The sequence below is a fragment of the Vulpes vulpes genome, chromosome 12 (assembly GCF_048418805.1).
Source record: "Vulpes vulpes isolate BD-2025 chromosome 12, VulVul3, whole genome shotgun sequence".
Taxonomy (NCBI): domain Eukaryota; kingdom Metazoa; phylum Chordata; class Mammalia; order Carnivora; family Canidae; genus Vulpes; species Vulpes vulpes.
Window position 1 is genome coordinate 157,905,959 of NC_132791.1, and position 22,617 is coordinate 157,928,575.

The 22,617-nt window shown below is 62.5% G+C and overlaps 3 protein-coding genes across 6 annotated transcripts; 2 read left to right on the forward strand and 1 right to left on the reverse strand.

The window, feature by feature from the left end:
* Positions 1-29: 29 nt before the first annotated feature.
* On the forward strand, positions 30-3,750 carry CPTP (ceramide-1-phosphate transfer protein). Of its 2 annotated transcripts, none has more exons than XM_026007100.2 (3): positions 30-117; positions 1,767-1,901; positions 2,173-3,750. In XM_026007100.2, the coding sequence occupies exons 2-3, from the start codon at positions 1,780-1,782 to the stop codon at positions 2,693-2,695; spliced, it is 645 nt and encodes a 214-aa protein (XP_025862885.1). In that variant the 5' UTR covers positions 30-117; positions 1,767-1,779; the 3' UTR covers positions 2,696-3,750. The 2 variants fall into 2 exon arrangements, with proteins under 2 accessions (XP_025862885.1, XP_025862886.1); XM_026007101.2 differs by having other exon boundaries at positions 41-98.
* Positions 3,751-5,345: 1,595 nt separating this feature from the next.
* TAS1R3 (taste 1 receptor member 3) lies at positions 5,346-8,591 on the forward strand. Its single transcript, XM_026006903.2, has 6 exons — positions 5,346-5,530; positions 5,642-5,942; positions 6,034-6,816; positions 6,924-7,127; positions 7,287-7,407; positions 7,563-8,591. Exons 1-6 carry the CDS (start codon positions 5,346-5,348, stop codon positions 8,504-8,506), a joined length of 2,538 nt encoding a protein of 845 aa, XP_025862688.1. The 3' UTR covers positions 8,507-8,591.
* An 830-nt stretch (positions 8,592-9,421) lies between these two features.
* On the reverse strand, positions 9,422-21,064 carry DVL1 (dishevelled segment polarity protein 1). 3 transcript variants are annotated; one of them, XM_026007105.2, is made up of 16 exons: positions 20,772-21,064; positions 16,190-16,259; positions 15,946-16,067; positions 15,598-15,701; positions 15,222-15,360; positions 14,436-14,529; positions 14,287-14,356; positions 14,055-14,194; positions 13,902-13,978; positions 13,756-13,823; positions 13,450-13,602; positions 12,658-12,789; positions 12,407-12,574; positions 12,123-12,329; positions 11,277-11,316; positions 9,422-10,749 (listed from the first exon to the last, which is right to left on the reverse strand). In XM_026007105.2, exons 1-15 carry the CDS (start codon positions 20,939-20,941, stop codon positions 11,306-11,308), a joined length of 1,725 nt encoding a protein of 574 aa, XP_025862890.1. In that variant the 5' UTR covers positions 20,942-21,064; the 3' UTR covers positions 9,422-10,749; positions 11,277-11,305. The 3 variants fall into 3 exon arrangements, with proteins under 3 accessions (XP_025862890.1, XP_025862889.1, XP_025862887.1); XM_026007104.2 differs by lacking the exon at positions 11,277-11,316 and having other exon boundaries at positions 13,525-13,602; XM_026007102.2 differs by lacking the exon at positions 11,277-11,316.
* Positions 21,065-22,617: the final 1,553 nt, after the last annotated feature.

Genomic DNA, 22,617 nt, shown 5'->3' on the forward strand with positions numbered 1-22,617 from the left:
TTGGGCAACGAGCCACCAATCCCGGCGGCAGGTGGGAGAAGGGGCGGGGCGGCGGCGGGGCGGAGGGTCCGGCGGCGGCGGCTGCGGCGGTGGCTCAGGTGAGCCTCGGTGGCACAGGTGAGCGGGATGGTGGCAGGCTCAGGCCTGTGGCGGGGGGCAGAGTCCAACCGAACTTGGCAGGTGGGCCTGGGCATCGCCAAGGGGCCGGGCGCAGGACGGGGCGGCAGACTGACTGCCTTGCTTCCCCGCCCAGTCCCCCGGCCTCCGCTCGGGCAGGACCCGCCCAGGCCCCGGGCCCCACTCTACCCGAGCGCGGGGTCCGAGCCCGGTGCCCCTTGGCCTCGCCCCTGCCGGCTGGGCTGGGTGTGGCAGGGTGGGCGCCTTCTTCTCCCGGGGCCTTCCGCCTGCTATCAGCTGTTAAGGCTGGGGTCTCAGGCAGCCCTCCTGACCGAGACTTGACCTTGGAGCTGTGGGCTGACCCTGGGGAGCCGTGCTGGTGCCCTGCATCACCTCCCCACAGCTGGCAGGCTGCCTGGCCTGCTCCTGTTTCCAAGTTCTGAAAGGTTCCCAGCCGCTCCCGTTGGCTGCCGGCTGTGGTTCTGGACGAGAGGGCCAGGCCCACAGGATGTCTGGTGGCCAGGAAGGGAGCCACGAAGGTCTCAGAGACCATCTGCTCAGTGGATGAAAGATGGGCCCTGAGAGAGGGGAGGGGCGTGGTGGAAGTCTCTGGAGGACCGTCTTCTTCCTGAGGCCAGGTCGACTGCCCCGACACCTGAAGATGGGGTGAGCTCATTTCTGGGGGCTCAGCAGCCGCCAAGCCCTAGCTGATCACCATCCCAGGTGGTGATATGCAGCTGGGTCCAACCACAGTGCCAGCCCCAGGTGCCCAGGACAGCAGAGGCGGGATTGCGCAGTAGCACCCATTTAATGTGTGGGCAGTTGAATGTTTATGGAGTGACTGAATGTGAGCAGAATCCAGGGCAAGACTCTGGCCTAGGGCACTTCTGGAAGGTTCCTTGGGCTGGAAGAGGGCCTTGTGGCTGTCTTCAGAGTATGGAGGACCTTTGGCCCAGCTGCCCTTCTGTGTGGGTCCTATATAGCTCCAGTAGCAGTGAGAACCTTGGTGTCTGACAGTGGTGACCCCACAGTTCCTGCTCTAGCTCAAGATGCAGCAGTAAAGCAAGGAAGGGCCTGGCCCTCCACCTCACTCTACTGTCTTCTTTTTCATAGCGTTTATCTCTTTTTATGTACCATGTTGGAATTTTCTGGCTTTGTTATTATCCAACAACCTCCCCAAGAATATCACCCTCATAGGCAGGGCTGTTTGTCTCATGGGGCATCCAACCTGAAGGGTACTTAGCTCTGGGCAGAGACTAAGCAAATTGTCTCTCCAACTGGTGAAGACAGATGCTTTCTGGTGAGAGAGACGAACAATAAACAATCAAGAAAACACGAGTTAGAGGTGTGTGCTGTAGGTAAGATACAGTAGAGTGATTTGAAAGCCTGGGTGACAAGTAGGGGCTATGCTAAGATCTGTGGGCCTGTGTTTGGGGCCAGGAGCATGGCAGCACTAGATCATTGCGAGCATGTGATCCACACAGAGTGGAACAGGTCCGTAAGGAGGAGGGGATCGGGGGCCCACTGTGGGCTTTCAGTGTGGGGGCACCTGGATCTCAGCAGTTTCTTTCTGACTGCTCTCACCCCCACCCTGAAGCAATGACCTAGGGAGTGAGCTGACTCACAGGGAGACAACCCGTGTGTTTCAGTGCATATTGAGAAATGGATGACTTGGAGTCGAACTTCAACCTGAAGATCGTCTTAGTCAGTTTCAAGCAGTGTCTCAATGAGAAGCAGGAGGTGCTGCTGGATCACTACCTCGCCGGCTGGAGGGGGCTAGTCAGGTACATTTGGGGGGCACTGCCTTGTGGAGCCTCCCCCAAAGGTGGGGCCTCCCCCAAAGGTGGGGCTTCCCTGGCCACACTTACTTTGTGCTGTACTATGGGCTGTGCATACCAGGCTCCCACTTACTTGGGCTGGTCAGCTATTCTCTCTCACCACTTGCCTGGCAGCACCGAGCCTTACTACCCCCGTCTAAAAGTGGATGTGTGTACCAGGAGGTGGGGGGCAGTCTCCCCCATACCCTGCCTGAAGGTCTACTTCCCCCTCGAGCAGGTTCCTGAACAGCCTGGGTGCCATCTTCTCATTCATCTCTAAAGATGTCACGACAAAGTTGCAGATCATGGAGCGTCTGCGCAGTGGCCCACAGCGGGAGCATTATAGCAGCCTGCAGTCCATGGTGGCCTACGAGGTGAGCCACAAGCTGGTGGACCTGGAGCGGCGCTCCCGCCACCCTGACTCAGGCTGCCGGACCGTGCTTCGGCTGCATCGTGCCCTGCGCTGGCTGCAGCTCTTCCTGGAAGGCCTGCGCACCAGCCCCGAGGATGCACGCACGGCTGTGCTCTGCACCGAGTCCTACAATGCCTCTCTGGCCGCATACCACCCCTGGATCATCCGCCGGGCTGTCACTGTGGCCTTCTGTACGTTACCCACACGGAAGGTCTTCCTGGAGGCCATGAACGTGGGGTCCACAGAGCAGGCTGTGGAGATGCTGGGTGAGGCCCTGCCCTTCATCGAGCATGTCTACAACATCTCCCAGAAACTCTATGCTGAGCATTCTCTACTGGACCTGCCCTAAGAGCTGGTGGGCTGGGTGGGGCAGGGTCTCCCATCCAGAGCTGGCCTGGGGCAGCCAGCACCCAGAAGTCCCACCATGGAGACCTGTGGGTGTCCCAGGAACGGGAAGAACACTTTCTTCTGGGCTGTGCTTCTGGCCTGTGGCACATGGCCTGAGAAAAAGAAAGCAGGCCCTGGCAACCTGCTCCTCCCTGGCCACCGTGCTCTGCCCAAGGGCATCCTTGCTTTTCCCTCAGCCAAGTTACACAGATGTCCAATCAGGTCTCACCCAGACGGGTGAAGTGCAGAGGCAGGGCAGGGAAGGGGCGGGATCGACATTCATGCAAAACCTGGAGAAGCTGCCCCCTGCCTGGGAGCCAAGTGGTGAAGGTCCTTGTGGCACAGACTGCATCCCGCCTGCCAGTAAACACAGGCAGGAACTGGCCCACCTCAGTGTCTGTGCCCAGGTGCCCCGGGTTCTCCATACAGGGATGGCGGTCCCCAGGACAGGGATAGAACCCCTGGGCACCAGTTGGCAGTGTAGACTCTCTCCCTGCCCCTCACCTCCTTGTTAGTCAGGGGCCCACATGTCCTTAGCAGCCATAGCCAGGCACTGAAGCCCTGAGCAGAGCCTGCCCTGCCTCTCTCTGCACTCTCATCAGCTGCCCCCTGCAGCCACCCTGTCAGTCGGGTGCTCCTCCACCCAGGGGCTCTGCACAGCCCCAGAGCTCTAGGGAGCCCACAACTGTGCCAGCCCAGTGCTAGCCTTGCTCTCCCCGTCATCCAACAAAATGCCAGGTTCCCTCCTTGCTGGCCCTTGCTGCCCCAGCCCCACAGAGCTCATGAGGCCCATGATGATATGGCACACACAGAGAGGCTAGACCCTTTTATCCAGCTGACAGGCCAGCCATCGCCCGGCCTCTCCTACTGGCTCTTCACCGTGCTCAGGCCCCTTGACCCCAAGGGGACCACATCCACCATGCAGCAGATGTGCGCAAGTGTGAGCTTGCAGAGACCCTGGGAAAGTGTAATTGGGTGATGGTTTTTCCAACATCAATAAATTCCACTTACAAAACAGGCAGTGTACTGCAGGATGGAGGTATTTGGTGTGTCAGGCAGCTGCTCACTGAAGGGAGGAGGGGTTGACCCCTTGGGGCTGAGGTCCTACTGCCAGGCTCAGAAGGCAGTGTCAACCGCAGGGACATGGGGCAATTCCTGGCCGGCATGGAGCAGGGGATGCTGCCTGTCCAAGGGGCTGGGGTGGAAGGAGAAGAAAGGTCTGCTCAGCCTGCAGCCTGTGGAGGGGGAGCCGCTCCTCACCACAGCCGTGGCTGGGACAGAAAGAGGAGACACGTCAGGCTGCATGCTTTTGGACACTCCACTCCAACATCAGACCCCATAGTGTCCAGAGCCAGGTTGCCTTCACCCCCAGGTCTGCCCTGCACCCAGCAGGGGCCACAGCACCATGTGGTACCAGCAAAGGCAGATGACTATGAAGGATCCACAAGGGCCAGAGTACAGGCTGCACGTGTGCCTCTAGTGTATACAGGTGCATGGCATGTTGTGTGCAGGTATGGGGCATCGAGCGTGTGTTAGGCACATGTATGTGGGTCTCCTGAGTGCACCACGTGGCACGGTCCCTCCCGATAGGCAGCAAAGATCAGATCCCAGAACTCCTCTTATAAACATTGGCCAGACCCCAGCAGGGCTGAGACCATCCAGAGCTCCCACTCCACACCAGGGGCATCAGTAGTGTCTCCTAGTGTCCACATCTGAGCCTCATATCAGGTCCCCCAGACCCAGGCCTGAAGAGACTGGTCTCTGGGGCACCCAGAGGCTGGGCTGGACCTGCTACTGGCAACTCCATCAGGGCTTAGCTGCAAACACCTGGTGCGGACCCAGCATCAGGGTCCTATTTGGTTACAGCCTCTCCTTGCTCGTTTGCATACACTGTCCTGCAGGCCCATGTGCCCTCCATCCTCAGAGGGAGGCATCTGCTGTGTCAAGAGCCCAGGCTCAGAGGCCCTAAAGTTTCTAGCTTCAGACCCTTTAAGTTGCACTGTTCTCAGGCAGGCTGAGAGGCCACAGCTCCCCGACCCTGGGGCCCTCCCCACCCCAGCTACAGGATGGGGACCCAGCTGGCCAGCCGCTGTCCCCCTGGATGGTCTGCCCCCTGAGTCTACAGGTGAAGCCACCCCTGGACACCACAACCACCACCCCCAACCCCCAGGCTGCTGACAGTCCTCCCAGGGCTGGAAGAAATGTTTCCGTACCTACTCCTCAGGGCACTCGCACCTCCCTCAGGCAGCTGGAGACCCCAGGACCCTCTGGCAGAGAAGTCCTGAGTGTCCTTCCTCCTTTCCAGGAGTGGGGTGGGGCTTGGGCACAGGCATGTAACAAGATGTGGTCAGTGGTCAGTCAGAGCCCGACTGCCCAGGTCACTGTCAATCAGAGAGCCTGGTGGTGGCATCAGGATACACGAGTCCAAGAAGCACAGACCTGCAAGGCCTAGGAAAGTGAGGGTGTCCCCAGGGGCCCCTGGACATGACTGGTAAGGACAGGTGATAATTTTGCTAAGCAAATCCTCTGCCCTCCCCTGCCCCCACTCATCATATTGGGGGCCCCCACTCGGTTCTCTCATTTGCCATCCCTGCTGGAAGCTGCCACCTGCCATGGCAGGCCTGATGCTCCTGGGCCTCATGGCTCTCTTGGGCCTTGGAGCAGGCGCCCCATTGTGCTTATCCCGGCAGCTCAGGATGCAAGGGGACTATGTGCTGGGCGGGCTCTTCCCCCTGGGCACAGCTGAGGACACAGGTCTCAGTGACAGGACACAGCCCAATGCCACCGTGTGCACCAGGTAGGGATGCCGGGGCTGGGAAGCAAAGGGTGACGGGGTGGGGGGCTCAGCTCTGGGGTGCTCCCAAGGGAGAACATGGGGTCAGCCCCCCCACAATCCTTTGTGGCCCAGGTTCTCGTCCCTCGGCCTGCTCTGGGCACTGGCCATGAAGATGGCGGTGGAGGAGGTCAACAACAGGTCCACACTGCTGCCAGGACTGCGCCTGGGCTATGACCTCTTTGACACATGTTCGGAGCCTGTGGTGGCCATGAAGCCCAGCCTCATGTTCATGGCCGAAGCAGGCAGCTGTGACATCGCCGCCTACTGCAACTACACGCAGTACCAGCCCCGTGTGCTGGCAGTCATTGGGCCACACTCATCTGAGCTCGCCCTCATCACCGGCAAGTTCTTCAGCTTCTTCCTCATGCCTCAGGTGTGCACCCCCTCCTCTCTTGGGTCCCCTGCCCCCACTGGCCCTGCCCACAGGAGCCCCCACATCAGGAGGTGCCTCCTGGCTGCCACAGGTCAGCTACGGGGCCAGCACCGACCGGCTGAGCAACCGGGAGACGTTCCCATCCTTCTTCCGCACGGTGTCCAGCGACCGTGTACAGGCAGTGGCCATGGTGGAGCTGTTGCAGGAGCTTGGCTGGAACTGGGTGGCTGCGGTGGGCAGCGATGACGAGTATGGCCGGCAGGGCCTGAGCCTCTTCTCCAGCCTGGCCAATGCCAGGGGCATCTGCATTGCGCATGAGGGCCTGGTGCCATTGCCGCACACGAGTAGCCTGCGGCTGGGCACTGTTCAGGGCCTACTGCACCAGGTAAACCAGAGCAGTGTGCAGGTGGTGGTGCTTTTCTCTTCCACTCGCGCTGCCCGCACCCTCTTCAGCTACAGCATCCACTGCAGGCTCTCGCCCAAGGTTTGGGTGGCCAGTGAGGCCTGGCTGACCTCGGACCTGGTCATGACGCTGCCTGGCATGGCTGAGGTGGGCACCGTGCTTGGCTTTCTGCAGCAGGGCGCCCCAATACCCGAGTTCCCATCCTATGTGCAGACCTGCCTGGCCCTAGCTGCTGACCCTGCCTTTTGCGCCTCACTGGATGAGGAGCAGCCGGGCCTGGAAGAGCACGTGGTGGGGCCCCGCTGTCCCCAGTGTGACCACGTCACTCTGGAGGCTATGTCTGCAGGGCTGCTGCACCACCAGACCTTCGCGGCCTACGCAGCCGTGTATGGCGTCGCCCAGGCCCTCCACAACACACTGCTCTGCAATGCCTCGGGCTGCCCCCCACAGGAGCCAGTGCGGCCCTGGCAGGTAAGGCCAGGAGGCCCCGCACTTCTGAGGAGCAGTGTCACTGGGGAGTCTGGGCCGGGAGCAGCTACTGGCCTGGCCCCACCCACCTGCTCCAATCTGCCTACCAGCTCCTAGAAAACATGTACAACTTGACCTTCCGTGTGCGCGGCTTAGCGCTGCAGTTCGATGCCAGGGGGAATGTGAATATGGATTATGACCTGAAACTGTGGGTGTGGCGGGACCTGAAGCCCGAGTTGCGCACCGTAGGTGCCTTCAACGGCCGCCTGAAGGTCTGGCACTCCCAGATGTCCTGGCACACACCTGGGAACCAGGTGAGCACCAGGTGGCACGGCCCTAACTGCACAGCAGCTTTCCCTTCAGCCCCATACGAGCTCTGGCTCTGCTGGGGGAGGGGTCGGGGGGGACCACCCCAAAGACTGGGTGGGCGCACTCAGCCCAGCACAGCCTGAGCCCCAAGGCCTTTGTGGCAGCGGCCCGTGTCCCAGTGCTCCCGGCAGTGCGGGGAGGGCCAGGTGCGCCGTGTGAAGGGCTTCCACTCCTGCTGCTACGACTGCGTGGACTGCAAGGCGGGCACCTATCAGCGCAGCCCAGGTGAGCACCTCTCCAAGGCCCATACACACGGGACAGGTGGGGGCAGGGACCCCCAGGTCTCGTGTCCTGACTCCAAGGCCAACTCTGAGGCCAGAGCAAGTGGGTGGGAGCCTGAACTCTCCTCCAAGTGCCCCATCTTTCCTCCCACATGACAGATGACCTCCTCTGCACCCAGTGTGACCAGAACCAGTGGTCCCCAGACCGGAGCACACGCTGCTTCCCCCGCAGGCTCACTTTCCTGGCATGGGGGCAGCCGGCTGTGCTGGTGCTGCTTATACTGCTGGCTCTGGCACTGGGCTTGGTGCTGGTGGCCCTAGGGCTCTTTATTAGGCACCGGGACAGCCCACTGGTTCAGGCCTCAGGGGGGCCACGGGCCTGCTTTGGCTTGGCCTGCCTGGGCCTTGTCTGCCTCAGCGTCCTTCTGTTCCCTGGCCAGCCGGGCCCTGCCAGCTGCCTGGCCCAGCAGCCACTGCTTCACCTTCCGCTCACTGGCTGCCTGAGCACACTTTTCCTGCAAGCGGCCCAGATATTTGTGGGTTCAGAGCTGCCATCAAGCTGGGCAGATCAGCTGCGTAGATGCCTGCAGGGGCCCTGGGCCTGGTTGCTGGTGCTGCTTGCTTTGCTGGCGGAAGGGGCATTATGTGCCTGGTACCTGGTGGCCTTTCCACCAGAGGTGGTGACAGACTGGTGGGTGCTACCCACGCAGGTGCTGGTGCACTGCCGAGTGCGCTCCTGGATCAGCTTTGGCCTAGTGCATGCCATCAATGCCATGCTGGCCTTCCTCTGCTTCCTGGGCACGTTCTTGGTGCAGAGCCGGCCAGGCCGCTACAATGGCGCCCGGGGTCTCACTTTTGCCATGCTGGCCTACTTCATCACCTGGATCTCCTTTGTCCCTCTCTTTGCCAATGTGCATGTGGCCTACCAGCCTACTGTGCAGATGGCTGCCATCCTCCTCTGTGCCCTGGGCATCCTGGCCACCTTCCACCTGCCCAAGTGCTACCTGCTGCTGCAGCGGCTGGAGCTCAACAACCCGGAGTTCTTCCTGGGAGATGATGCCAGAGGACAGGGCAGCAGTGGTAGTGGGGGGAAGGAGACTTAGGGCAAAAACAAGTGACCCCTGACCCAGTGACCCCAGACTTAGCTGAGATACCCACAAATCACATTTCTATGAAGCAACCACCAACCTGGACCCCAGCTGCTGAGACCACTCCTTTCTAGATCCTAACTGTAGGCTAACTAGCTGACCTTGATGGCACAGTGACCGTTAGGCCTGTAGCGTCCATGAAGGGCTTCAGCACCCACCTGAGGCCCCAGAAAAGCTTTGTCCCTGTCCTAGCCAAGGCCTGGTCAAGGCCTACCCATGTGATCCAGCCCTACTGAACAAAAGGTCCATGAAAAGGATCCTTGAGGCTCCTGGCATTCATGCCAAGAGCTCAAGACACCTACCAGCCAGGTCACTTAAAGGCCAAACTGGGCATTACTTGGCCAGGCTCAGCCTGGAGCCTCCAGCCAGCACCCCCTCCAAGCATCACAGGGATGGGAGATTGGTAAGAGGGCTGGAGATGTCATGACCCCTCTGCAGGAGTCTATGACTGACCACAGGACCAGATGGGGCAGGAATGGTGAGCAGGGCAGAGGGCTAGTGGGAGGGTACATACCCAACCTCCTTCTCTCTGTGGCCCAGGCCAAGCAGGGAAAATTGGGTTCGATGGCCACCAGCACCGTGGACAGAGCCCAGTGGGTGGGGGGGTGGGGGTCAGCACCAAGGCCAGCACCCACTGCCAAGACCCCTGGAGCCTGGAGCCAGCACCACGGACAGAAGAGCAGCTACCAGGACCCTACTGGCACCCAGCATCGGGCACAGAGCCCTGTCGCTGACCAGGGACCCAGAGGACAACACTGGGCCAGTCCTGGGTCAGGTCTCAGCCAGGCCCTGGGGAGGTGGGACAAGCCCTCACACCCCAGCCTTCTAAGGTACCCCAGCAGAAGAGAAGGGACACAGGCCACACGTTAGTCCCATAAAATTAAATGCTTTTTAGTCTTTAAAATAACATTTACACAGAAGCAGCTCTATTAACTATCTGGATGGACACTCCGACTCGATACAGTATCTACAGCGCAGATGTGTGCAGGCCAGAAACGCCAAGAAGGAAGCGGCGTGAGTGGGTGGGCAGTCACTCAAGGACAGCAAGGAAGGGTGGGCTGGCTACCCCTCTTCCCCAGACCCAGCCTCTACAGCAGCTGTGTGCATCTGTGCCCCCTTACCCCTCAGGGTCACATCCCCACCACCGCCAGCTGAAACACGGCCCCCTCCCATCTCCCCTCACCACCACCCCCTCCCACTGTCAGACAGGACCTGTGTCCCTGCATTCAGTCTGAAGCCTGGTGGGTGCAGGAGCAGCTGACCTGGCCACCACCTCCCCTAGAGCACACAGGCCAGGCAATAAATAAATAAATTAGATCCCTACCCTGGACATCCACAGAAGGGCCTGGGGGTTCTGATTCCACCTTGACAAGGGCCAACCCAGCCCAGGAAAGAGTGGTGGGGCCTGTGATGGGCAAAGAGGGGGCCCAGGCCCAGCAGCCACTTCCCAGCATAGTCTGGGGCCCTGCACACAGCTCTGTAGGCAAGTGGGGGTCCCTGAGGCACACCCCAAGGGCACAGGGTCTGCATGGACACAAGCTGCTCCAAATGGGAATGGACGGACTGCCAAATTCAGATCATGGTGGTCTGGGGTGCCCTCAGCCCCTCACCCAGCCTGCTCCCACTCTGCCAGGCCTGGGCCCCATGACCTGGCCTCTTGTGTGCATGAAAGCACAGGCTGGCTTGACCCAAGACAGCCACCAGTAAGGCAAGCCCACATAAGCTCCAGAGGCTGTGCCCTCCTGCAGGAGTGGGCAGGACCACCGGCTCCCCCTCCACAGGGCCAAGCTGAAGGCACTCTCTCCTCAGTCACATGATGTCAACAAAGAATTCACAGGGGTTTCCCATAGCCTTCTGGAAGGACTGGCGGCTGCCTGTCAGCTCTGGGGGAACAGCCGCCAGCTCCCGGACAGGTGGCCCCCCAGGTGGCCCCCCCACCACCGAGTATGCCTTTGTTAAGGGATACAGTGGAGGGAGCCCCGGGGCAGCAGCCGAGGCCTGGCTGTGTGGGCTGCTGCCCCGGCTGAGCTGACTAGCCGGACGCTCCCGCCAGCTGCTGCCACCGACCCCACTCGGTGCCGTGTGGTCCGACTCGCTGCCACTGCCCCCGGCTCCAGCCGCCCGGCGCTCCTTCTCACGGCCCAGTGCCCGCCGGCTGCTCCCGCCAGCACTCCGGGCAGACCCGCTGCTTTTGCTTCCTGGAGTCAAGAATGGGGGAGAGGAATGAGATGGTCAGCATCAGGCCAGGCCACTTCCAGGATGACCAGCCGCTGCCAGGGCAACCGGGCCAGAACCTGGTGGTCTCAAGCAGGGTGGGAGTGGGAAGGGGGCAGCCATGCAGACATGAGAGCAGGGCTGGCCCCACTCAGAGAAGCAAGAGCAGCTGCAGCAGGCTGGGGGGTGGGACGGGTGGGGAGAGGCAGGGTGAGTTGTGGCAGGCAGGCAGGGACACTCTGGGGCCAGCTCAGTGTCCCCTGTCTCACCCAATGCCTGATCTTGCAGCTGAGAACCTGAGACCCGAGTGAGGCTCTGTGTGCCCGGTGTTCCCATCGGCCATCCTGGGCACCCGACCCCGCCCCAAGACCCACCTTCTGTCCAGCCCCAAGGCCCTGGCCAGCTACTCAGCTCAGCCCCCATCCTGGGCTCCCAGGAAGAGTGGGGAGCCTGAGAAGGTCAGCTGGCCGGGAACATGCCGAGAGAGACGCCGGGCACGACCCTGGCTTACCGGCCCGGAGGGTCCACTCCGCTAGTCCTTCAGTCTAAGGCTTGCTCAGCACAAAGCAAGGGATAGCACGAGTTACACAGCAGGCCCAGCCCGGATGCCCATTCCCGCCTATGGAGCATGCCACCACCGGCTGTGCCTGTCTGAGGCCCACAGGCACCCAACGGCAGCTTCCCCTTTGGCATCACTGCCCTCTGACCTGCTCTCCTCTCCCTCCCACTCCTGTTGGGGTCTGCTGAGCTGGCTGCCTGACCTCTCCCCTGCTCTCAGGGACACCTCTCAACATCCTTCATTGGCTCCTGGGGATTCACAGTTATTTGGGGACCGTCCACCTCCGGCTCCTGGCCGAGCTGCAGGTGCTGAGGATACGTATCTGTCCTCTACTGTGTCCTGGGACTTCTCTCCGTCCCTCCCCAAGCCATCTCCTGGCCGTTAGCTTCTGCTGCATCTGGAAGCCCCCCACTTACACATGCGCACACATGCACACATACAGAGACACACACACACAAGGAAACACACACACAGACATGCACACATGCATGCACACAAACACGCACACACACATGCACACCACACAACCACAGAGATGCATACATACACAAACACAGGCACACATACAACTGTGCACACACACACGCACATACATGCACACACAGAGATGCACGCACATGACTACCAAAGTCTGCAGGGTTCTCCCCATCCCCCTCAACCACTCACCCCTTCCAGAAGGAGCTCAACCAGGGCCTCAACACAGAGCAGGCAGGAGTGCACAGGGCAGAGAGGGTGGGCACACAGGGCAGAGCCAGGCGGCAGGGACAGCGGGGAGCTGGGCACCGAGCAGGCTCTCACCTTCACTCTGCTGACTCCCAGCACTGCCGCTGCCGTAGCTGAAGCCGGGGTCCTGGTAGGCGGGTGGGAAGCAGGGCGGGGGGCCCGGGTACTGGTAGGGGTAGCCCTGACCCAGGGGCCAGGGAGCGGCCGGATGGGGCAGTGGGGCCAGAGTGTCCTGATCCGAAGCCCCACTGGAGCCGCTGTTCAGGTTCAGGGCTGCGAGATCTGGCAGGAGGGGAAGGTGGGTGAGGGCAGGGTGGGCAGGCCCTCTGGGGAGCCCCACCCTGCAGCCCCCCACTCACTGCTGCACAGGTCCCCAAAGACGTAGTAGCACTGCTCCGAGAAGGTGATCTTGTTCACTGTGTGCCGCAGGAAGCCACGCTTCAGCATGCTGCTGGCGTACTTGCGGGCCTCACGCCTTTCCTTGAAGCCCTCCACATGTGTGTACAGCCAGTCCACCACGTCCGCCCCTGGCCCGCAGCACACGTCAGGGCGCAGAGCCTGGGGGGCTGGACCCTGCCCGCCCAGAGCCAGCCCGGCAGGGACTCCTCACCAATGACGGCATTGGCAATGGTGATCTTGAGCCACATGCGATCACGGATCTCCAGGCCCGAGTCCGGCAGTTGCATGACGCGCACCACAGCACCCATGTCGCTCTTTACCGTCAGAGGCGCCTCCTCCAGTTCTGCAAGGCATGGCCCCCTACTCAGCCCTGAGCAGCCCCAGGCAGGGAGAGGGCTTGGGACAGGCCGCAGGTCCCTTGGCTACAGCCCACCTTAGAGCCTAGACTCTGTGTAGGGTCTGTGGTCACAGAGCCTAGACCTTGAGGCTATCCAGTGACTGTGGGGCCTGATCCCACCACAGGAAGGACCCTCGTAGGGGAAGGGCAGGGAGACTGGATCTTTGTTCCCTCCCCCAACAGATGCTTCATCAAGATCCTGGGCCCAAGCCCAGCAGCCACCCCCACTGCACAGACCAGAGCCCCTCCCTCTGCCCCTCCGCCAGCTCAGGATCGTTAGTCATGTTAGCTGCAGGAAAGCCGGGTGGGGGGTCACATGCATGCACTGCCTCTGCTCTCTGGGAGGGAGGGACCACAGGGGTGGCCTGACCCCTCTGGGCATCTTCCAATCCCACCACCCAGACAGCTAATGGCAAGGAGGGCGGGCGTGCGGGCACACATGTGGGTCGGTGCTGGGTCAGACACACCCGCGTCAGCAGCGTCCATCCACGTGTGTGCCCTGGCGGCACGGCAGGACGGCCCTCGGGTGTGACTGCCAGGTGGGCACATTGGCCGGGTCCCTCACCCGCACGCCTCAGTTCCCTGCTCTCCTGAGCCACCACTTACGTGGAGCGCCGGGCACAGAGCTGGTTAGTGAGGAGGAGCTGGTGCGCGTGACAGCGCTGGAGCAGGGGCTCGTACCGTAGCGGGGCAGGGCTCCCGTCAGTGCCGCCGTGTGGGACAGCCAGGCAGCAGGGTCGATGGGCCGCACCGGGTCAGCTGAGTGGCCACCGTGTGGTAATGGATGGATGGACAAACAGACGAGCAGATGGGAGCACACATGACGGAGCACAGGGGTCACAGAGGAAAAGACCTTCAGGCCGGGCCAGCGCCCTCACCCCCCCTCCCCTACAGCCGTGAGGGGTCACTCACCCCTCGGGATGGTGAAGTAGCTCCGGGGGGTCGGGTCCCAGCATTTGGCCACTGTGAGGCTGATAGGCCTGTGGGGTGTAGCAGGTCACACAGGCAAGGCCCTGCATGGGCCCCCCAACATGTCTCCCACCTGCCCTGTGCCTCACCCCGTCTGTGACACAATCTCCCGCAGCACCCGCACCGCGTCGTCATTGCTCATGTTCTCGAAGTTGATGTCGTTCACCTGGGGGGGGAAGGGTTCAGTGAGGTGGAGTTGGGGGCCGCCTCCAGCCCCCCAGCACCTCCCTGCGGCCCTGCACCTGCAGCAACATGTCGCCTGGCTCGATGCGCCCATCGGCTGCCACAGCACCGCCCTTCATGATGGAGCCGATGTAGATGCCACCATCACCCCGCTCGTTGCTCTGACCCACAATGCTGATGCCCAGGAAGTGGTGCCTCTCTGCAGGGGCAAGGGGCGAGCCAGCACCTGCTGAGTGGGGCCACCTCGCCCAGGGAGTCCGCAGCCCGCGGGGGACCCTCCTGAGGCCTCACCCATGTTAAGAGTGACGGTGATTATGTTCAGGGACATGGTGGAGTCCGTGATGCTGCTGAAGGAAGAGGCCTGTGGACAGAGATCAGTGAGGGGATTGGACAGGGGCTTCAGGAGAGCAGACCCCACCCAGCACCCAGCAGCCACCTACACGGTCTGCTTGCCGCAGGCGCTGCTTCCGCCGCCGGCGTTTGTGCTTCCGGATGAGCCGGGAGGAAGTGCTCTGCTCCGTGGAGCTGCTCAGTCTGGGAGGGGGCATGAAGGTTAGGGACCGGCCAAAGGCTGTAGGGCTGCAGCGGGGTGGACAGAACAGGGCCCCCCCACCACACACACAAGACAGGGGATGCACACAATGGGCGACAGGCCAGCTCTGCACTAGCCAGGTGGATTGCGGAAAACACAGGGCTGATCAGAAGGCTCAGCTCCTGGTTGTACACACTCTCTACACACATGACACATACAAACCCCATACCTACATGGAGAGCTACTCAGGGAAGATAGACACAGACATTGAACCAGCCAGCATGTGCGTGTACATACACCTACAACACACCTGCTCATGCACATGCCCACTCATATATACATGCCCTGGGAATCACATACATCCATGGTCACATACACCTATACACACCTGCACCCCCACACATGTACACACATACCTGTACATGCCTACACACCCACACATGACGTGCCTGTGCATACACACCTGTTCACACATACACCCATGCACATGTGCCCACACTAGTCTGTGTGCATGCACAGATACCCTTATGTGTGCACACTGGTCACACACCTACCTGTGTGCCTGCTTGTGCATACCTGTTGCACACTTGCACAGACTTGCCCCCAGACACCACGCACATGCATACATACCCCATAACACACCTGTGCACACACATTTGTGTGCATACACATCTGCGTGCACACACACACTCACCGGCTTGTGTTGTCATCCTCGTCCGAGTCAATGAAGCTACTGGACTCAAGTTCACTGCTTAGCACGGTGGACGCACTGTCAGGGGGCAGCCCCAGATCTCGCCGCCGGTCCCCCCTTGGGTGTCCGTTGGTCCGGGCAGCTGAGGGGACAGAAGAAGGGGAGCTGGCTATGGGGGTCCCCTGTGTGGCCTCAAGTACCAACTGCCCTGGGAGCCAGCCAGGTGACTGTGGGCTGCTGAGAGGGTCACTGGGGTCCTGAGCAGATAGATCTAGGGCCTCTACTCTGGGACCCCATCAGCTAGGGGGCAGTAACTGTGGACAGTCAGTCATGGGGTCACCATAGGGGCCCAGGCATGTCTGGGGTGCAGCCTTGTTACCCTCTTCGCGGTTCCGACGTCGGGCTCGCTCCCGCCGGTGGCTGACCATTGACTCGGTGCCGGTCTCGTTGTCCATCCCATCACGGCTGCTGGCAACATTGGGGCTGTGCCCACAAGAGGGGGTGGACTGGGGCGGGCTAGGCCACCACACTGTGGACACTCTCCCGGCTCCTTGCCTCATCTCCCACCCACTCACCTGCCCAGAGGGTGCCTCTCTGCCTGCCCCTCCTCCACTGACCAGTTTCTACTGACCGTGGGTCCCTGGTCAGCTGCACCCCCCTCAACAGGCCTGGTAGGCAGCAGGCCCCTCAGAACCACCAGGCTCAGCCCCCAACCCACAGTCCTTACTGGAAAGAGGGGGGCCGGGAGTCCCCGATGCCGCCCGTTCTCTCAAGAGGTGGGGGCAAGTCTGTGTGACCATCAGTGCTCTGAGATCCTGCATCTGAGTGTGCGCCCTCGGCTAGAACCAGCTGTGGAGGAAAGCAGTGGCTCGGGGACACCTGTCAGCCTGCAGGCTCCCCAGCCCCACAGGTTCTGCCCACTCCAGCCCCCACCCTAGCCAAGCATCCTCTGCCAACACCCATGGACTCACCCAGGAGACCACACGGCCATTGAAGCAGGGCAGCTTGGCATTGTCATCAGAGATCTCCTCCTTCACCACCCTGTGGGAGGACACTGCCATGAGACCCCTGGTACCAAGGCTGCTCCCCACAGCAGGCTCTGGAGGGAGAACCTCCCCACGCTCTTGTCCAGGGTCCACGTCAGCCCAGGGTGTCCAGCCACATGCTCAGATATCACTCCGTGTGGATGCCCCAGCCTGATGCATTCCCTTCCTGGGCACCCTTGTCATCCTTCTGGGGACCCCTCCCAGGGCCCAGGCCAGAGGGAAGTCCAAACTCCCGACTCTCCAGCAGCAGAAGGTCATCTCCTGGAATACCCTGTGCCAGTATCTACCTTGCTTTGTGTCTGTGTGCCCCATGGAGTATAGATCCATGAAAACGGGGCTCTGACTGGAGCACCCCCTCCACCTCCCACCCCCCAAATCTGGCCCCAACCCAGAACAGGGCCTGGTTCACAGCAGGCCTTGATACAGATGTGAGGATGATCAGACCGCATGAACACAGGCACACAGACCCGAACGTGCACCCTGAGGGGAGGCCTCTGCCCTCCTGGCCCGTCCACCTGGCTGCGAAGATAGAAGCAGACCCCACCCTCTGTAACAGCCCAACTCAAGGCCTGAAAGGACAGCCAGGCACCGGGCTACTGGGTGATGTGAGAATTCTCAGCCCCAGAGGCCAGCAAGCTCCAGCAGCCACACTGCCCAGCAGCCAGCCCCTGGCCTATGTCTTGATGCTGCCCCCAGTCAGGTGGGTTCGGGGGTAGGGAGGGTTCCCAGGCAGAACACAGAGAGCCAAAGCAATGCTAGCTAACCAGGAAGGAAGCCACTGATGCCACGGTCAGACACAGGTGGGGGATGGGTCAGGTGTCAGATTCAAAGGGCCCAGAAAGGCAGCAGCCAGCAGGGTACACTGGGGGCAGCTGGGAAGGGCAGGCTGCCTAGTTATGGCCCAGATGCACCCCACACCGTGGCCTTCTTGAGGCTCAGGGATCAGGGCAGGCAGGGCCAGGCCCACAGCAGGAGCACCCCGATGCCCTACCCCCTGGAGCCCAGCCCTGCCCAACACAGCAGGATTTCCATACCCGGGACTGGGGCCCAGTGGAAAAACAGGAGCCAGGAGAACAGGCAGGAAGCAGCCTTGTGACCCGTTGAGCCTGGATGCCTTGACTCTGCTAGTCCTGGGCAGCAACAGGGGCAGGAGGCCTCCACAGAGCTGGCACCCCACACTCCCCAAGGGAGCAAGGCCCAGGTCCATCACCCACCACCCAGGCCTCAGAAGACAGAATAGACCAGGCCAGCCAGGGCAGGAGGGGGCAGCCTGCCAGAGTCCCACAGCAGCCCCTCAGACCCCTCTGCTCCCATGCCAGCCACATGTAACAATGAGGTGGACACCCCACAGGAAGAGACCTCACATCTGCCACCCCAACTTATGCATGCACCACAGCCCTACAGAACTGAGCTTCCAGGGGATGCTAGGCCCCCGGCCGGGACTCAGCTGAGGTCACATAAGAAGCTGTCACCACAGGAAGACCTGAGGTGGCCTAGGGCCACCAAAAGCTCTGCCAGCCACAGCCAACATAGAGCCCTGAAGCCAGCCGCCACTGCCCCCCCGGGTCCCATGGGTCCCAGCAGGCTGAGAGAAAGGTCCCTGAGTGAAAGCAGCAACAGAGAAACTCGGGAGGGACCTAACTCCTGTCTCACAGCCCAGGAGGCCCAGCCTCCCCTGCCATTCCCAAGCCCCCGCCCTTCCTGACTCACCCCCAGGCAGGCAGATGAGCTCCCCAGCCCCCACACCACTGGGCCTGCCTGGCTTTTTCAGGGGCCAACTGCCCACCTGACCAGGGCCTCCAGATGACCCAGCACCCAGGGCTGCCCGACCCTCTGTGCCCCCTACCCCTGCAAAAATGAGCCCTTGAGGCCCAGAGTCCCTGCCTCTGGCCCCCCAACCTGAGAAACCCAAGTCCCCCAACCCAGCACTACAGAACATCCTGCCTTCCACCTGAGGCCTGAAGCATGGGGGCGGGGGGGCACCACAGTCCCCCCCACAGGTCAGCCAAGAGAGCGGGGCGGGGGGGGGGGGGCGTGCCAGAGCAAGGGTGCAGGTGCTTTCCTCAGGATGCATGATGCCACCCACCACTGGCCAGCATAACCTCCAGGAGCTCCAGACAGAGTCGGGCAGGGGAGGCCTCAGTGGAGCCTGGGGGAACGCCTCCAAACAATTTAGGGGCTCCCTCCTGGGCCAGGCCTCACCAGGTGGAAAAGCAGGCCTCAGAAGCAGTCTCCACCAGCCTTTAGGGGTGGCCACCCAGGGGCACCCCCACTGGTATCAAGCCCCCAACCTCAGAATTCCTGGCAAGATCCTGGTTAGCCTCAAACTTGTGGCTGTTGGGCCCCACCCGCCGCCCCCGCAGACTCGCCCTGGCAAGGAATCTGCTCAGAGCAGGGCCCTTGGAGCCAAGCACAGCCACAGGAGGACCCCCAGGGCTCCCAGAGGCCACAGCAGGCCACAGCCAACCCTTGCCCATGGGTCCCAGAAGCACAGGGTCCCCCCACTAGACCTTCCCACCACAGAGCAGGAAGATGGCTTGTACATGACATAGGGGACCTCAAAGAGCTTGTACATGACATGGGGACCTCAAAGAGCACCCCCTCATGCCCCCACAAGGCAGGGATCCTCAGCTCTTACCGTGCCTTCGCCTGTCCATTCCCCATGACCCCCACCTCCTGACCCTAGAGCTCCCCCAGGCTCAAGCTCTGCAGGCTCCAGGGCAAGGGAGTCCCAGTCCTCTACACCTTGCCAGAAGCTCCAAAGGTGCCTGTCTGGACTCTCCCAACACCACTGGGGGCACTGACACCAGATAGACCAGCTGCAGCAGGCAGAGTGGGCACTCACCCAGGCAGGCTAGGTCAAGCCCAGCCCCCACCACCTGCCCTGCAGCCTTCACACCGCCTACAGGCAGGTGGCTTCAGAGACTAGAACTCTTGGCCCAGAGATAGAGAGACCAGGGCCACTGCCAGGCAGATCAGCTAAGTGCCAAGTCTAGCCATGCCTGGAATCAGCAAGGCAGCCCTAGTAGCAGGGGGACTCCAACCTCTGCCTCACAGTCTAAACACTGGGGTCAGACTCCTCCCTGCACCACTGCCTTCCAAAGCCAGAGTGTGGGACAGCCCTGGGCCAGCCTACCATAGGCCCAGCTTTGCTGTGACCTGCATGGAGAAAGTGGGAGGTAGGCACAGAACCTCCCCCACAACTTGGCCAAAAACAGGAGTGGGACCCAACCCAGAGCAGGTGACCGTGGCCATACCTCAGACTCCCCTCTTTCCTTGCTAGATGGCCAACTATAGCCAGGCACAGAGGCTTGGGTAACTCAAGGTCCAGCCCACAGCAGGACAGTAGGGGCAGGGGGCCCAGGCACATCAGGGTGTTCCTCACAGCCCCCGATCTGAGCCCCCTCTCATGGTGGGGCCACTGCCCCAGCCCATCCAGGGTTGCCAAGAACATGCTCTTCCTCTCTGCCTCTCTGCAGCGATGGTGGTGAGCAAGAGAGTCTAATTGTCCCAACTTCCCTCAGTTCCCTGAGAGCTGTAGAATGGCCCCAGCTTGACCTGACCTGGGGCTGCCTAGGGTCCATGCAAACCAGAGAATCCAGGAAATGGCCTCAATGTCAAAGTCCGGAGACACAGTCACACACAAGGACACAGGCTGCCTGAGGGCGGCCAGGCACACCTGCTCAGCCCACACGAGGCCTCTGAGTACCCCGCCCCCAGCACTGCTGAGCTGGGGATTCAAGTTACCCCTGGCAGTGCTTGGTCAGGCCTCAGACAGCCAGCCTCCTCCTCACAGTCCCAGAGTCCCAGCCCAGTGTAAGTGGGAAGTCCCCTCAGCCACGACAGCCACCACTGAGGCTGGACGTGGGGACACTGACCCAGAGGCTGCCCAGAGTCAGCAGATGGCCCAGGCTGCTCCCCGGAACCCAAGTACTGGACAGCACCCCTTAGGTGGGGGCGGGGGAGGGACGACCTGTGGTCCCCAGTGATCCTTGATCTCTGCCGTAACCCTCAGGACCCTGGAGGAGGGATTCAGAGACAGGCTGTCTTGAGCCTCTGGAAACTTCTGTGCTGGTGGTAGATCACCTCATTCCCCCCAGGCTAACTACAGTGGACCAGGGGGCAGTGCTAGGACCCTCCCCTTACACCCTTCCGACCCCCGCCCCAGGAATCACAAGCCCTCCACAGGAGGAGGCAGTGGCACCCTGAGTCTGACAGGTGCCAAGGTGGGACCTCAGCTCACCCTGGGCCACTGAGCCACACAGGCCCAGGCCCAGAGTGGGCGCAGAGACGAGGGCCGTGCCTCCCCACTGTCCCGGGCTCCCGGGCGGGCAGCCAGGGCCCCGCGCCCTGACCCGCGCGCGTCCCCAGCTCAGGCAACAGCTCAGGACACAGCCAGGTGGGGCGCACGGCACCCCGGGAGACCGAGGCACCGCCGAGCCCCGGGCCGGGCACGGACAGGTGCGGACATCCGCGCTCGCGCACAGGCCCCCCGCGGCCCACTGACCCGAAGTCCTGGTCCATGGACTTGAAGAAGAATTTGTAAGCGTGCACCGGCCGGTTGCTGAGCACATTCTTGAAGTCGGCCAGCGTGACGCGCTCCGGCGCCACGGGCAGCTTGACCAGGTACGGCGTCTCCTCCTCATCCATGTGATAGATGATCTTGGTCTCCGCCATGGCGCGGCAGCGGCGCGGGGCCCACCTCCCGGCCCGGCCCGGGGCTCGGACGCCGGCGCTTCCCCGCTGCCGGCCTGCGCCCCGCCCGCCCGCCCGCCGCCAGCCGCCGCCGCTCCCGGCCCGGCCGCTCCCAGGCCCCCGGCGCCCCGCCCGGCCGCCCCGGCCCCGGCCCCGCCCGCCCCGCCGGCCCTGGCTCTGCTCGCGCCCCGGCTACTGCCCCGCGGCCCGCGGCCGCCCATCCGCCCCGGCCTGGAGACGCAGGCAGGGAGGGCGTGAGGCCCGGCCGCGTCCCCGTGCCCCGCCGCCGCCGCCCCCTCGGGCCGCGCAGTTAAAGGGACCGCCGGCCCCAGGCTCAGCGCGCCCGCCGGGGGGCGCCCGAGAGCGGGCGGGGCCTGACGTCACCGGCGGCCCGCGGCGCGGCGCGGGGCGGAGCGGCGCAGGCGCGGAAGGGCCGGAGGGCGGGGCGCGCGTGGGGGCGGGGGGACCGAGGAGTCCGCGCCCGCGCACAGCCCTTTCCGCTGTACCCTGCCGCGATCGCGACCCTCCTCTCGGGCCCGGGGTCCACGGCCCGGCTGGCGACAGGGCGCCCACTGTGTGCTCGGGCCGCAGCCCCCGCTGGGCCTAGGGTCTCGGCCGGCCGGACAAGGGCTCGTCCCTCGGCGGGGGGGCCCAGACACGCCAGGTTTCCCGCGGGGACCCGCAGGGTTGACCGCAGAACCCAGACCTCCGCCCCTTTGCGAGGGGCGCGGAAAGTCGGGGGACGCCCTGGTCGCATCGGCGGGCAGCAGGGGGCAGCTCGGGAGGTTAGGGTACTTAGGGCCTGGCGGGGGGGCTGGAGACAACTCGGTCTCTGCGCCCTGGCGCCCACTGCGGGTCCCACGGAGGCTCGGAGGAACACGGGCCAGGTGGTCGCGGCGGCTCGCGGGTGCTCGCGTGGACATGTGTATGGGCGGCTGAAGGCACAGCGGAGGTCACCCTGGCAACGGTGCACACGCACGGTGCACAGAAGTGCCCAGACAAGGTGCATCTGGCAGCAGGTGAAGAGATCCCCCCACCCCAGCCCGGGGTCCTCTGTGGACCAGGGGAAACCCAGAGCAGCGCCCCTGGAGCTGTGGAGGGTCCAACCACAGCTGCTACCACTGGATGTATAAGTCTTCCTCACCCCAGGAAGAAGACTTGAGGCCACTAGAGGGAGTCCCACACTGATGAGCCTGAGGAACATGAGAGTCCATAGGATAGGACCCAAGAGTGATGATGCTGGGGGGATGCATGATGCCCCTTGCAACCTGTCCCCAGCACTCCCCTTGAGGCTGGCTGGAACCTGGGGCTCTCCCAGCTGCCTAGTCTGACCATCCTTTGGTGGTGGATCAGCAGAGGAAAAAGCCCATCAGTCCACCACTGACTGGAGGATACAGACTTTGAAAGTCCCTGAGCCCAGGCTAAGGACCACCCCCAGGTCAGCCCAGGCCAAAGGTGCTGACCATGATCCCCCTAGGCTCTGATAGAGTGGGCAGGGCTGTGTGAGGTTGGCATCCACTAGCAAAGCCTATGCCTTCTCCCTTTGGGTCTCAGTTTCCCCAGAAGTAATCTGAGGAAGCCAGGCAGTATGGCCTTGGAGGAAGGGTCTCCCATGACTCTCTGCTGCATGTCCAGGGGAGGGAGGCAGTCCCCATGCT

Bases quoted from the DNA above. Each gene is read 5' to 3' on its own strand.
- CPTP (XM_026007100.2), top strand. From the start codon at position 1,780: ATGGATGACTTGGAGTCGAACTTCAACCTGAAGATCGTCTTAGTCAGT. The intron at 1,902-2,172 runs GTACATTTGGGG...CCCCTCGAGCAG, and splicing joins GGCTGGAGGGGGCTAGTCAG to GTTCCTGAACAGCCTGGGTG.
- TAS1R3 (XM_026006903.2), top strand. From the start codon at position 5,346: ATGGCAGGCCTGATGCTCCTGGGCCTCATGGCTCTCTTGGGCCTTGGA. The intron at 5,531-5,641 runs GTAGGGATGCCG...TTTGTGGCCCAG, and splicing joins AATGCCACCGTGTGCACCAG to GTTCTCGTCCCTCGGCCTGC. The intron at 7,128-7,286 runs GTGAGCACCAGG...CCTTTGTGGCAG, and splicing joins GGCACACACCTGGGAACCAG to CGGCCCGTGTCCCAGTGCTC.
- DVL1 (XM_026007102.2), bottom strand. From the start codon at position 20,941: ATGGCGGAGACCAAGATCATCTATCACATGGATGAGGAGGAGACGCCG. The intron at 15,361-15,597 runs GTAACAAGGCTG...CTGTCCCCTCAG, and splicing joins ACGTCGGAACCGCGAAGAGG to CTGCCCGGACCAACGGACAC. The intron at 12,575-12,657 runs GTGAGGAGTCCC...GCTGCGGGCCAG, and splicing joins CATTGCCAATGCCGTCATTG to GGGCGGACGTGGTGGACTGG.